This window comes from Diadema setosum, chromosome 7, assembly GCF_964275005.1.
Source record: "Diadema setosum chromosome 7, eeDiaSeto1, whole genome shotgun sequence".
Classification (NCBI taxonomy): domain Eukaryota; kingdom Metazoa; phylum Echinodermata; class Echinoidea; order Diadematoida; family Diadematidae; genus Diadema; species Diadema setosum.
The window spans coordinates 1462730-1477883 of record NC_092691.1 but is presented as its reverse complement, the minus strand read 5'-3'; the positions used below and the strand labels follow the sequence as shown (position 1 = coordinate 1477883).

The 15154-nt window shown below is 38.4% G+C and overlaps 1 protein-coding gene across 1 annotated transcript in view; it reads right to left on the bottom strand.

Annotated features, from left to right (window-relative positions):
• LOC140230552 (probable phospholipid-transporting ATPase IM) overlaps positions 1 to 15154 on the bottom strand; it is a 52921-nt gene that overhangs the window by 13313 nt on the left and 24454 nt on the right. The window contains exons 7-17 of the mRNA XM_072310697.1: positions 13398 to 13480; positions 10488 to 10602; positions 9704 to 9836; positions 8670 to 8860; positions 7910 to 8072; positions 6508 to 6597; positions 5694 to 5859; positions 2959 to 3038; positions 1470 to 1691; positions 836 to 933; positions 121 to 259 (exon numbers count right to left, since the gene is read on the bottom strand). Of these exons, the coding sequence (XP_072166798.1) occupies positions 121 to 259; positions 836 to 933; positions 1470 to 1691; positions 2959 to 3038; positions 5694 to 5859; positions 6508 to 6597; positions 7910 to 8072; positions 8670 to 8860; positions 9704 to 9836; positions 10488 to 10602; positions 13398 to 13480 (1480 nt within the window). The remainder of the gene's footprint in view (positions 1 to 120; positions 260 to 835; positions 934 to 1469; positions 1692 to 2958; positions 3039 to 5693; positions 5860 to 6507; positions 6598 to 7909; positions 8073 to 8669; positions 8861 to 9703; positions 9837 to 10487; positions 10603 to 13397; positions 13481 to 15154) is intronic.

Here is a 15154-nt window from a genome sequence, read left to right as displayed (position 1 = left end):
CATTTGTATATACACACAAGTATTAAATGTTATTGCCTATAACATGGTGGCCTGGTTTGCCTATGACATGGTGGCCTGGTTTGCCTACAATGCCGAGCTGAGAAACGGAGCTAGACATACCTTGTGGAGGTTCTCGATAGTTTGAGGCACTCCATCCTGCAGCTTGTCTTCAATGGCGGTGGCTCCTAGGAGGACTAAGTCTTGCTCTATCTCCTCATAGACAGCATCCAGCTTGGCCTCGCGGTCTACCAGGGCGGTCCTGTGGGTTAAATGTTTGGGTCATGAAAATTGTTTTAGGTCAATTCTCCCCAGTACAATTAACCCAGACCCTTCCCCTGACCCTAGTCTTAATTCTAATCCTGAGCATGATCCTGACCCTAACTCATGTCCTAACTCTAACCCTCACCCTAACCCCAATCTTAATCTTGAACCTAATCCTATCAGTATCCAGTATTTAGCTGGGAGGGGGGGGGGGGTTAATGGGGGAGGGGGGGGGGGGTGATTAATATGCAAAAATCATTTCTGGTGTGAGTGAACACTAGGTTGTATTGTGTAGACTTGTCTTATCATTTAAACAGAGTGTTTTGCCTGAAAAGTATACAGTTACTTTAAAACTGCATGAATATTTACTACATTTTATATATAGGACTTCAAGCCTTCTCTTACAGTCAAAAGATACTTCCAATACTATAAAATGTACAAGATACAACTGTAAATCTGATGATGGTTGGGGTTGTGTTTGTGGGTAGAATTTATGTTTCGCTTAGGGTGCAGATATTTCATGAGAGCAATTGGCACAGGAGCAAAAGGCATGGAACTGGAGACGACTGCTTACGAGGCATCATGATGCTTCTTTCTCCACTCAAGGTAGGTGTACTCATCCAGCTCCTTCATCGCCAGACAGAGTGTCCGAAGACCTTCGTTGGCAAAGTCCTGGGCAGGGGACACCAGAGATATGACACATGTCATCAAAGACTTAATCAAACAGACAAACACACAGATACATACACACAGTCACACATACGTAAACCGGTACATGTGGTACATTATAGTGGCTCCAACCCCCCACAAAGTACAGCAGTGTGATAGCATAGTCATTCAACGCCATGGAAACTGGTTTTATCGTCCTTCCACGACCCAAAAATCTGTGAACACCATGGTTGCTAACCATACTTGCACCCAGCTCCAACCCACTGCCTTGTGCAAGGATATCCTGTTTATTATTTGTACAGCAAAAGGCTGTGACATCATTTATACTCTGGTGCTCTACAAAGAATACCATCCAAAGTATGACCAGGGCGCTGTTTTATGAAGAGTTAAAATTGATTATATAGTTGATTTCAACTGTAAGTCTATGGCAGCCTGTGTGGTAAGGAAATTTAAAATCGATTTTATCTTTTGATAAATTGGGGTCCAGTTCTACAAAATGTACATGACAAGACCAAGTAAGAGGCAAGTTTGTGACTCACATTCAAATGTTCTGCTGTGATGTCCTTCACGTTGTCACTAGAGCCGCTAAGTCTCTCATAGATGACTGTGTCAGCTCCCTTGCAGAATAGCTTGATCTTGTTGTTTTGCTTGACGATGACCGACATACGCTTCCGTACGTTATTGAAGTCCAAAATGTGCAGCAGCTCATACACTTCGTCTCGACCCAGTGCATTCAGTGTGATGGTGGTTGGCGTTCTCGACTGTCCAAAGAGCAAATTGAGAAAACGACCATTTAGTGTTCGGGACAGATGGTCTCAGCAGAATTATATATACCTCATTTAATGAAACCTCAATTCTGATTGGTCAGAGGTGCAGTCAATAGTATTCACTGTACTGCCTAGCAGTCATATAGTGGTCTTTTAAAGATGCATATATATGTACATGTAGGTCTATCTTACATGTGCATCTATAATTGTGCATTCTTGCTCATTGTGACAGTACCTTGTGCGCATATCTAAAATGCATTGTGAAATGATATTTTACATGATTTCTCTGACCAATAGCATGTCGACTTTATTTTTAATGCTTTAATTTAGAAAAAAACATCTTAAATAAAGTGGGACATGGTATACAAAACAAAATATCAACTGCTTTCTTTCGGGTATGCTACGCTCCACAACTTTGTCCGGGGGCATAGCAATGTTAAGAAATCACCATTGGGCAAATTGTTTTAATCATGTCCCTCAAAGCAGTCAATATTTGTATACTAATCACCTTTGGGATTATAGCAAAGTAATGTAAAAAAACAAACAAACACAAAAGTGAGACATATTATCAAAGGTTATTCACAACTTAAGAATATATTACTGACTGTGCTATAAATATTTTGAGCATAATCAAACTTCTTCATTGTTTGCTGTGTCAGTATTATGGGAAATAATTACTACAATCATGAAAACGAGGGGTCAGTCATGGTGGCAGCATGCATCTCATACATGTTATAATGCTCTATACAAAATGGAAGTACATTTAAAGGGACTGAACAGTACTGGTTGAGGTGATGATTCAGGTTTATAACATTTTTGGTGAGATAATGAAAAAATTCTTATGAAATATGAAAGAGCATGTACTTTCATGAAGGATTCAATGTTTATTTGATAAAAATTGGCCTTGAAATAGCTGAGATATCCAAAAGAGCGATTCTGATAAAATTGACAGGTCACGACTTTTAAAAGGATCTCTTTGTTTTACTTTGTTTTTAAATATCTCGGTCATTTCAAAATCAATTTTCACCAAATCAAATTTTGATTCCCCTTAGAATTGTATGCTCTTTAACATTTCATAGAGTGGTTTCTAAATATCTCGCAAAATGTTACAAGCTGAATCCTCACCTCAACCAGTACTGTACATTCCATTTAAGAATTATTGGAGCAGTAATGTATGGGAATTCACACCATCAGCAAATAATACTTGCGTGAAGTTACTCAGTGTCGCTACGTAATAGTTATGACGATCAATGAATAATACCTTGAAGACATAGCCAAAATTTCTGGCTGCTCCAACTAAGGCTGCCTCATCCGGAGATTGTGCCTGGTATGACAGGTTGCCTGAAGAAGAGAAAAGGACTTAAAGGCATAATCTACCCTTTGCAGATGAATCAAAAACCCAGTATTAGTGCTTTAAAATAGTTCTAAAATATGAGTTAGAACAGAAACAACCACTGTACAAATTTGAATCCATATAATTGATGTTAAGTATTGTTAAATACACAAAATGTGAACAATAGTTACAATAGTTACAGACTAAACCATCTACAGTTATGGTTTATTAAGAAAAATACTGATGTCTCCTTATATTTTAGATTTTATTGCAAAAATTTTATATGGTAGGATGTCTTGTGATACAACAGACCTACACATTTGCATCAAATGTGATATCCTGAAAACTTTTTAAATCACTACTCCCAAAGGTAAACAGGATCTTTGATAACAAAATGGATCAAAAAATAAATCACAGTAAAAAAACAAACAAACAGTAATCACTTATAATGGCAAGCCTATTCAGTCACACACATGGAACCCTCCCCATCCCCCTCCTTGCCCCATCCCTTTTGTGATTTTCTGAGCTCAGAGCACACTATTTGCCCAATTGACAGTGACAGTGAAAGAGTTTCATGAGGAGTTCTAACAAAACCCCTATTATCATCATGTCTGAGGCAGGTTGGGTATGTGGGCTTGGGACAAGCTTAATAACATGCACCTCCCCATTCCTTAACCCTATTCTAACTGGGGGGGGGGGGGGGGGTCAAATTGACCCCCCCCCTTGACGTTTTGCGCCATGATTCCGCAACGCGCAAAGATTTTGCCGCGTCGTTTCATGACTTTTTTCATTCGAGTCTCCCGCATATTTTGAGACCAAATTTGCGACGTCCGGGTACACCGTTCTGAAGTTATGCAATGTTTTGCATATGCATGTCAACCCGAAAAACGCTCGAATTCATGATTTCGGGTGCAAATCCAATGCAAACTGTGTTTTTTTGTTTAATTGATATAAATTAGATTATTTCAACTTTTAACCATTGAAATAAATCAATTCTAATGTAGATAAGCTTGAAAAAGTGCCTGCAACAAATTTTGTCAAAAAAACAATAGAAAACAAAAGATCGAAAAAACAATAAAATACATAAGAAATTAACAAAACAATAAAAAACAAAAGAAAATGATTTTGATTGCGCTATTTTTTTACTAGAAAATTGTTTGATGTGTCTTGAGGAACTCTGACACAAAAATTTAATAATCCTTCAGTCTTTTTGATGGAGTTACAGGTGAAAATATGATTTCATGCGTTAATTTGCATAATTAATTTATTAAAAAATATGAAATCAAAATTTTTCTATTGTGTGACCATGTAATCTTGTAGTTGACATCCAGCTCTATGTTCAGGCAAAATTTTGCGGCGATCGCGCGATCGGCGGCCGAGATCTGAAGGGGGGGTCAAATTGACCCCCCCCCAGTAAAAACTTGGTCTCAAATAGCCCAGTTAGAATAGGGTTAAAGGACAAGTTCACCTTCACAGACATGTGGGTTGAGTGAATGCAGCAATATTTGTAAAACACATCAGTGAAAGTTTGAGGAAAATCAGACAATCCATTCTAGAGTTATGCACTTTTGAAGTTTCTGCTCACTGAAGGCTGGATGAGAAGACTACTATAGCTTGTGATGTCACATGAGTACAACAATATAAAGAAAATATAATGAAAATTCGACATATTTTCACTTTCTTCGGTTAATAAAAGGTCTTTTGACTTCCCTCTTTCAGAAGCCAAAGGGAATAATATTGCCCTTAACATACGTCCGTGACAAGTTGAGGAAATGTACACTTCTTTCAAAAAGTAAAATTTTGTAAAATTCTCTCTTCATGTCGTTGTACGCATATGACATCATACACTGTAGTAGACTTCTCATCCAGCAGTAACTGCACAGATACTTTAAAAATTCATAACTTTTGAACGGATTGTCCGATTTTCCCCAAACTTTCACTGATATGTTCTACTGATATTGTTGCATTCACTCAGTCCACATATATATATGAAGGTGCACTTGTCCTTTAATGTGAGCGTACATGAGAAGACACCCACAACCCCCTTTATTTGGACTACTACAATAGCCAGGGGCTTTCTTGTGAAGCACAGTTTGGTGGTTGGTATTAAGTCTAAAGTATCTTTCCTTCTCCATAACTGGGTGAAACCCTCATTTTTAGTATGATGAACCTCCATCTCCAAATTCATATGGAAGAAGAGGTGATTTTTTTGGCATGAGAGCAGAAAATGCTTTGAGTATTTATAAAGCATAGTACAGAGCAAAATCTACTGGATACAAACAGCTACACAGAGTGACTGCAAACTGAGGTCAAAGGTCAGAAAAGGGATTCAGCTTGATATTACCAAGAGACCGCGACGAGACGGAGGAGAAACATGAATAGACTTATATAACCCTTTTGGTGCCAGGGACAATGGGTTGTGTGTACAGTGCTATGGGGTTTACTGTGCCAATGGACACTCAAGGCACACAAAGGGTTAAAGGGATGGTATAGTTTTAGTTGAGATGGAAATTCACGTTTTAACTTTTTGCAAAATAATTACATTATATTGGATGGCTATAAATGGGATACCAGGGAATATTGCACGAGTTAGGGACAATATTGCACGAATCGAAGATGAGTGCAATATTGGTCCTTTAAGGAGTGTCTGGCCCACAAGGTACCTTGTTCATCCTGCTCCACCATCACAGTGTGGCAGAGGGACAGAAGACGGAAGAAGAGCAGACTTGTTCTGTCGCCAAACTGTACTGAGTCCAGCAGGCTCTGGTCGTAGAACCTAAAGTCAGGGTCACACATCTTATTGGCCGAGAAGTCCACCAAGGGTGTGTCCTGATTTGGGGTCGATGTTTAGAGCAGATGGAATAATTCATACATTTCATTTCAATTCTTTAACCCGTTGAGGACGGTTTGATTTTGCAACAACATGCACTTCCCATAGACACCTGCCCGAGTATACTCGGGACTCGTCCTCAACGAGTTAATAGCGTACACTAGGTATTCCTGTCTGGAGCTTTTGAAAACATTTATTTGACATGTATAGCAGGTGCTCTTTATTGATTTTGAGAAGTAATATGTGGGGTTTACTGTGTTACAGGATAGGAATTTACAGCAAATTGACAATCATGAATGTATTCTATCTTATACACACAGTGTACATATATATATATAGGCATATATCATGTCAACCTATTCAAGATATACATACAGAGCTTTAAATATGTACATGCAGGAGTGTAAAATCAAAATGCAGGGCACTTTGCGGTTTACTGTTCAATGCAACATTTATTTCAACTATATACATGTATTCAGTGCTGTGCTTCAATATTCTAGTGCACAAAGAGAGCAGACATATATATCCTTGTTCTCTCAAAGATGAGTTTCTCATCTATATGCTTTGAATGATGTTGATGTACATCTATCGAGGTCATAAAACAGGCTTTAACAGAGAGCGGATCCCTGATTAAGTTTTGAGCTCACCTCTGTTATCTCCAACAACTCTCCGTTGGTATCTTTCACGTCGCCAAATTTCTTTCCACCGATTGATGCTTTTTTGAAAGTCATGATGTTCTGATGCGAGAGACAAAACCAGAGCAAATAAACAACTTATTTCTCAATGAATACTTAGGCAGAACACGCTGCATGCTATAAGGATTAGAACCAACACTTGCTGTCGGGTGGAAGCTTGGTGGTCTAGTGGAGATGACGCCTGTCTCGAGATCACGAGGTCGTAGGTTTGAATCCTGCTCGAGTAAGTATGCCCAAGATTTTTTTTTTTTTTTTTTTTTAATCATGGCTACTACTAAAACACTGATCAATTCAGTGCTTATTTACGTCGATGTACACGTAGGGCAATTTGTCAATCAGTTGCAACTTATTTCTCTCCTTCAACGGATGTTGTGGAAATGCCAAAATCTTGTATATTGCCTTTCCATACAGCAGTGGATTGATCCAGTCTGATTTCCAAAATGATAATTTTGTAATGATGCGATATGAAAGTGTCCAGATTTCATTTTAACCCTATTCTAACTGGGGGGGGGTCAAATTGACCCCCCCCTCGACGTTGCGCGCCACGATTCCGCAACGCGCAAAGATTTTGCCGCGTCGTTTCATGACTTTTTTCATTTGAGTCTCCCGCATATTTTGAGACCAAATTTGCGACGTCCGGGTACACCGTTCTGAAGTTATGCAATGTTTTGCATATGCATGTCAACCCGAAAACCGCTCAAATTCATGATTTCATGTGCAAATCCAATGCAAACTGTGGTTTTTTGTTTAATTGATATAAATTAGATTATTTCAACTTTTAACCATTGAAATAAATCAATTCTAATATAGATAAGCTTGAAAAAGTGCCACCAACAAATTTTGGCAAAAAAACAATAGAAAACAAAAGATCGAAAAAACAATAAAATACATAAGAATTTAACAAAACAATAAAAAACAAAAGAAAATGATTTTGATTGCGCTATTTTTTTACAAGAAAATTGTTTGATGTGTCTTGAGGAACTCTGACACAAAAATTTAATAATGATTCAGTCTTTTTGATGGAGTTATAGGTGAAAATATGATTTCATGCGTTAATTTGCATAATTAATTTATTAAAAAATATGAAATCAAAATTTTTTTATTGTATGATCATGTAATCTTGTAGTTGACATCCGGCTCTATGTTCAGGCAAAATTTTGCGGCGATCGCGCGATCGGCGGCCGAGATCTGAAGGGGGGGTCAAATTGACCCCCCCCCAGTAAAAACTTGGTCTCAAATAGCCCAGTTAGAATAGGGTTAAACGAACCTTTCCATGGTTGCATGTTCTTAATCTAATTAAGTATCATCTATCAAAGGGAAGATGGCTAGCAACATATGAAAGGTTGCCCCCTACCTGTGTAAGTGTGCCAGTCTTGTCGGAAAAGACGTATTGGATCTGCCCCAGCTCCTCATTCAGAGTGGTAGACCTAGCTTTGGCTCCAGTCTCCTTCAAGTCGTAGTACATCTTGGTGTCCCAATTGATCAGCATACTTTGGAAGAGTCGTATCACCTCCACACTGCACACACAACAACACATCAAAGTCAGAAAGTCTTGATGTAGGCTATTTCAAATCAATCAGTAGGTCTCAACTGATAGGTAGAAGGTAACATAACATGAGGTTGGAAATCAAACCTTTTTTTAAAGAAAAAGAATATTTCATAAAATGTATTTACAACAAACTTAAATGGTCAATTTAGTCACATATACTGCATGTATCGCATTCATCCATGCCAAACTCACAGAGGTAGTGGTTTGAGGGGAAACACTCTTAAACAGACTAAAAGTGGAAATTTTCACACATTTCGCGCAACCAGAAACTAGCGCAAAAATATAGCCACACAAACATTTTTGCTTGCCATGTGTTCCAGTAGTTGATGTTGTGATTCCGCGGAATTAAAAGCATGCGAAACTCTTCTTATCCTGCCGAGCGCGAAAAATCAGTCGCGCGAAAATATCCGCTTTTACAGTACCAGTTTGAAGCGAAAGAAGGTTGAATACAAGTTATGAGATATAAGGCGAAGACTTGGGTGTGGGTAGTGTAAAGGTCAAAAGGTCAAAGGTCAAGCAGACAGGCCGAAATAAGATGGTCAGGGGTCGGGGGTTACAGACTTACGTGACGTAGAGAGAGATGGGCACCACAGTGTTGAGGACGATGATGTACGAGAAGAAGACCAGCGTAGCGATGATGGCAGCATTACTTTGGTTCCAAGGATTGTAGGCCTGGAACTCTTTACCCACCCGTAGCTCCCAGGTTGAGGCCAGAATTGAGCAGATAATGCACATGATAAACAGGAAACCAAAAATCTGGAAAATGAAAGACACAAATATGGATTAGTTTTGCCCTACTTTTAAAACAGCATGGTATGAAAAACAATACATAACAGTAGAAAAAATGACAATGGCATGGAAATATTTTCTTTCCAGAATGACATACAGTGAAGCAACCTTAACTCCTTTTAAGAAGTCATTATAGTTGAATTATATGACAATGATGGAAGGCTTTTCCTGGAAGATTAGAATTTTTCATTTCTTTCATTCTACAATACGAAACTCAGCATCTTCCAAACTACATACGGTTTTATGGCTTATGCCACTGTTGTGCTTAAAAACATGAAATGATAAACTTCATTACGTTGTTCCGACAAATTTAACTGCCCGATTTTTGCGAAAATGGTGTCATAAGATATGCGAGACTTGAAAGTAAAAAGGTCAGTGAGCGGCGCGGTCAACAAATTTCGCGTGGCGGAATGGTCGTGGAAAAATGTCAAGGGGGGTTGATTCAACCCCCCCCACACCGTTTTAGGGTTAAGGAAACTGCTCCATACCTGATCAGCTAGCTCCCTAGCTGCTATTGACACCTTGCCTGTCCCTTTTGTTCTCACTGTACTGTGTCTGTGGCCCCTCCTAGTTGGTGCATATTGTCTTGTTGTGTGTCTGTGGTCGATATAGGTGTATGTTTGCTGTCTGTGTTTGTCATTTCGCCTCTGATGGAAGATTCTGCTAGGATCAAAAGCTCAGGCCCATTTTGACTACATTCAAAGACCATTGCTTGGCTATTTTTTCGATGTCAAACTTTTCAACTAGAACATATACTAAATTTTTCACCAATTCTACCATCTACTATAACAAGGTGACTACAACACTTACAAAAACCACCATCTTGTTGAGAAGTCTGTCGAGACTTGTTCTCTTGAATTTTGATTTGCCACTGTTCTGCATCAGCTTGGTGTCCAGGCCAGCAAAGATGACGATGCCGTAGCACCACTGTGTGTTGCGTAACCTGGAGTGACAACCGAGGGATTAGGGAGAGAAATCAGTGAAATCTTACTTAGTATCCAGTCACAAAAAACTTATCAAGTATCTTGTTCATGGTTTTATATACGATGCAGCACAACACTGCACAATCTGAAGACTTGTCAGACTAATTTACGCAGTCATTCATAGCTATGAAATAACAGTTACATTACTTTATCACTGGTTTTACTTCCTGAAGCACGTCTGTTACTTTGAGATCTCAAACAAAATATCAGCCACAATTTGGGCAGCACTTGAACAGCTCACAATGACTGCAAGAATCAAGACTTGATGGTATTCTTACACACTGCCACAAACCTGTTACTTGATAACATGATTTTTAAGTCATGTTTGAAAACATGAAGAGCAGAGAAATATTTTCCTCCATTTTTCTCCTTGCAAAGTTGACTTTTTAGATAACTGGCAAAATATAAAGAAAACTGGCCAGGATGAAATGCAGACATAAGTGTCATTATGTCACTTCAGAACAGATATATAATATGGAGATACAACAGGTGGTTGAACCAAAGATACTTGTATGACAAAATGGACACAGCCGAAGTTGGAGGAGGAAAGCTAAAAGGAGACTTATATGTTCAAGAAGAGGACAAGAACTTGTCCTTGGTTGACTTCATACCTGCATCCTCTCAGCATGATCTGGTCATTGTTGAGGGAGAACTTCTCATCTGCCCAGTTCATGGCACCCTCAAATCTGTCCAGCACATTGTTTGGGGCCTCACACTTTATCTCACCTACGCATGATAGGGATGAAAGCGAAGGAATAAGGATTGATGTGAGAAGGAATAACAAATGGACCCCCCCAAAAAAAGATACATGGGTGAAAGATGGTGCACAAAAAACGATGGCAATGAAGACAGAAAAAGAAAGAGGCAGAGGTTGGGAGAAAGAGGATAAAGAGAAAGATGAAAAAAGAAAGAGATTGAGAGAGTGAGGAGAAAGTAGAAATGACTTTGGAAAAACTTGCTTTGATTTGTATACTTTATGATAATAAGCTTGAATTTATTGCCATCCATGGCTTTAAGAAAGAACAAATTGATAATTTATAAGCACTTCCTTTGTATGGCATCAATTACACATTTTCATAATGGGAAAATCTTTAAGCAAACATGTTTAGATTGAAATCAATATTACAGGTGACAAAAGTCCAAGGAAAGACAAGGATATACCTAGCTGATTGGTGCTACACTATATTTCAACAGGGTGTTTCTTTGTCTCATGACAAAATCTAAACTTGTCATGAAATTCTATCATTAGAAACACCTTACGCGAATGTATACGTCTTTCAAACTGTTGGAGACTGAAACTAAAATCACGATACGAATCTCTTTTGATGAATACATTAATCTCACTTTCATATTGAGGCAGGCTCAAGTCATATAAATCATATTTGTCCTGAACTGAACTTTATACGACATGACCTCTAACAAAGATAAATCAATCATGTCGAGAACTACAGTAGAGTAGTGGCAAAGCAAACAACTATTAAAGACAATCATTAAACAAAGATCTCTTAAAACTGTCAACTTGCTTTCTATCCACTTGTATCATATCTATTATTTAGTAATATTCATAATTATTTGACAAAGGAGGATACTGAAACCATAGTTATGAATTTATCATGGGATGGAGATTGGAATAATACCATGTAAACATGCTTTTATACGATGTTCCTCACAATCACACTCTGAAACTACATTCTGCTCATAATAAATAAATGGATCAATCTATTTGTCTTTATGTGCAATGTTTTCTCATTGAAGTGCAATGGCTACTGTATGGCAGGATTTCTTTCAGGATATTCTTGGGTTTAAAAAGCCCTAAATGGTATTTTTCATGATTTTCTATGAGAAGGTATTTCCTCAGGATGTTTGTTGCATGCTCTTCTAACAAATAACAGCTTCATAGTTCTTGACTCTTCAAAAAATGTGCTGGTTGCATGTCCTGGAATATCTTTCAAATAATATCAAACATACACTATCACATGCAGTTTTCAGAGACAACTAAAACCATGCTTGTAGTAAACCGAGCTTTCATATTTTTAGTGCTGACAATACTTCTAATGATAACCATATCTTGTATCAGGGGTGGATCCAGGAATTCCGTAAAGGGGAGGTGCCTTTACAAAGCTAAAGGGGAGACGCAAGAGCTCCCCCCATTTTTTTTTCTTTTTATTTCATTTGTTTAAACAAAAAACAAGGAAAAGTAGAAATTACGCGGTGCGTAATATATGTCCCCGCCGGAAGTAGCATTTTGTAGCAAAATGTACAATATAGGTAAAAATCAAGGTCAAGGGTCAAAGAAGTCAAAGGTCAAAATTCTGTGTAGAAGTTTTGAAGCGCTCACCTAGTGCCATCACATAAAGCAAACGGAATCGAAATCGGGTTAGAAATGGCGAAGGAGTAGCATTTTGTAGCAAAATGTACAACAAAATGTAGGTCAAAAATTAAGGTCAAAGGTCAAAGAAGTCAAAGGTCAAAATTCTGTGTAGAAGTTTTGAAGCCCTCACCTAGTGCCATCACATGAATCAAACAGAATCGAAATCGGGTAAGAAATGGCGAAGGAGTAGCATTTTGTAGCCAATGTACAATATGGGTCAAAAATCAAGGTCAAAGGTCAAAGAAGTCAAAGGTCAAAGAAGTCAAAGGTCAAAATTCTGTGTAGAAGTTTTGAAGCCCTCACCTAGTGCCATCACATAAAGCAAACAGAATCGAAATCGGGTAAGAAATGGCGAAGGAGTAGCATTTTGTAGCCAATGTACAATATGGGTCAAAAATCAAGGTCAAAGGTCAAAGAAGTCAAAGGTCAAACTTCTGTGTAGAAGTTTTGAAGCCCTCACCTAGTGCCATCACATAAAGCAAACGGAATCGAAATTGGGTAAGAAATGGCGAAGGAGTAGCATTTTCTAGCAAAATGTACAATACAGGTCAAAAATCAAGGTCAAAGATCAAAGAAGTCAAAGGTCAAAATTCTGTGTAGAAGTTTTGAAGCCCTCACCTAGTGCCATCACATAAAGCAAACGGAATCGAAATCAGGTTAGAAATGGCGAAGGAGTAGCATTTTGTAGCAAAATGTACAATATAGGTCAAAGGTCAAGGTCAAAGGTCACGACTGAAATTCTGTGTAGAAGTTTCAAAGCTCCCATGTAGTGCTATCATATAAAGCAAACAGAATCAAAATTGGCTCATAAATGACAGAGAAGTAGCAAATTGAAGATTTTGATCACACACGGACGCACACACGGACGGACGGACACACGGACGGACACACGGACGGACACACGGACACACACACGTACGGAGCCCGTTTCATAGTCCCCTGCTCGAACTCGTTCGGCGGGGACAATAAAGTGGGGCGGACGCCCAGTGTGCCCCCTCTGGATCCGCCACTGCTGGAATGTTGTAATTTTGAACATCCTGTACAATGTATTGTTCAAATTTCTAAAATACATTTAAGAAAGGCAGAGCATGATTTTGCAGCGAAACGGAATGGTTTCAACATGATGGCATTTGTTGTAAAGGTAACTTACCATTGAAATGACTTAATCTGTCAAGGTCTTCTCCGAGCTTTGATGTTTCTGGAAGCGCTTGTCTCACTTTAAGATTTGTTTCTCTGGATAGAGAGAGAAATTAACAAAACTTATCATTAATACAGCTATCGCATCAACAAGGGTGGAAAATGAAATTAGTTGCACACAGATCATATTTCAGAACATCCTGATAAACATTTGTCTGATTGATGAAGGTGCGTGTATGTGAATCAGTATCAATTCAGTACACTCATTCAATTCAATACACTTACAGGAAACCCAAACCCAAAGAGCAATGTGGATTGAGTGAAAGCAGCAACATTGGTAGAACACATCAGTGAAAGTTTGAGGAAAATCGGAAAATCGATGCAAAAGTTATGAATTTTTAAAGTTTTGCGGTTGGAACCGCTGGATGAGGAGACTACTACAGGTTATGGCATCATGTGTGGACAATGATATAAGAAAATACAAAGGGAATTCCACAAAAATTCATTTTTCATGAAAATTACATATTCCATCAACTTGATACTGACATATAGTTAAGGGTAGCAATTATTCCCCTGCTTTCTGAAAGCAGTTTAGTCAAGTACTTTTTCATTATGCTAGAAAAGTGAATTTTTGTGGAATTCCCTAAATTTCTTTATATCTTTATATCAACAATCACAAATTTCCAGAAAGCTGAAAGGGAGACTTATTTGTTAAACATGCATCCCAACAGGAAAGAATGATTCCGAAAGCAGGATCGCTTTCTAGATCTTTTGTCAGGAAGTGAAGAGACAACTAATAATTCAAGAAGCTTCCTACAGAACCAGTGAAACTTGACACCACTTTCCTTTTTTTTTTCCAACATTTTGATGAAAGTGACACTTTGTGATTGGTTTCAGCTACACATTTGTAAGTGCTTGCATTCTAAACAACTTCCCTCCTTGACGTAACTTTCACTTTCAAAGTAGGTGCATCCACATTACCATGGTACTGAATGGCACGACCACCGTTCACACTGGCAAAATACCACAGCAATAGATACCATGGTAATTCACTTGGTAAGGTTCTTGTTCATTACATACCACAGTATTTTTGGTAAGCTCTACGGATGCGCATACCTCCTCGCTAAAGTGGAGAAGACAGGAATTGTGTTGGATCATGTGAGAAATAGACTGCTGTACAAAGGGTGCTATTTTGTGACAGGATTTACACTCGGATCTCACATACATATTTCATGCCAAGTTTGAAATACCACCTAAATACCAGGGTATTTTGTGATGTATTCGGTGGCGCATTTGAGCTTACAATACGATCGTTAATACTGCAGGAAATACCACGGTAATCCAACATCAATGTGAACACACCAAATGAAAGGGACAATGATCACAAGGCATTTTGAGGATCTGATACACACATACAAGAGTTCTGACTCAAACTGAGAAGTGTGGTGGTGTAAAGTACTGTGCTCTTAAAAGAGTTAAGGTGTAAAGGTGAAAAATATTGTACTTTAAAGGTACAGAGTTCTAGCAAAAAACCTTTCAATTAATATTAATAACACATCCCTTTATAAATTTATGTACCATATATGCCATAAATTTTGTGGGGTTTTTATTTTCGTGAATTTCGCTTGTCAGGTGATGGTGACGATGGTGATAATGATGATAATGATGATGATAATGACGATGATGATGATGATGATGATCTATCATCATCATCATCATCACCACCACCACCACCATCACCATCATCGTCATCATCATCGTCATCATCGT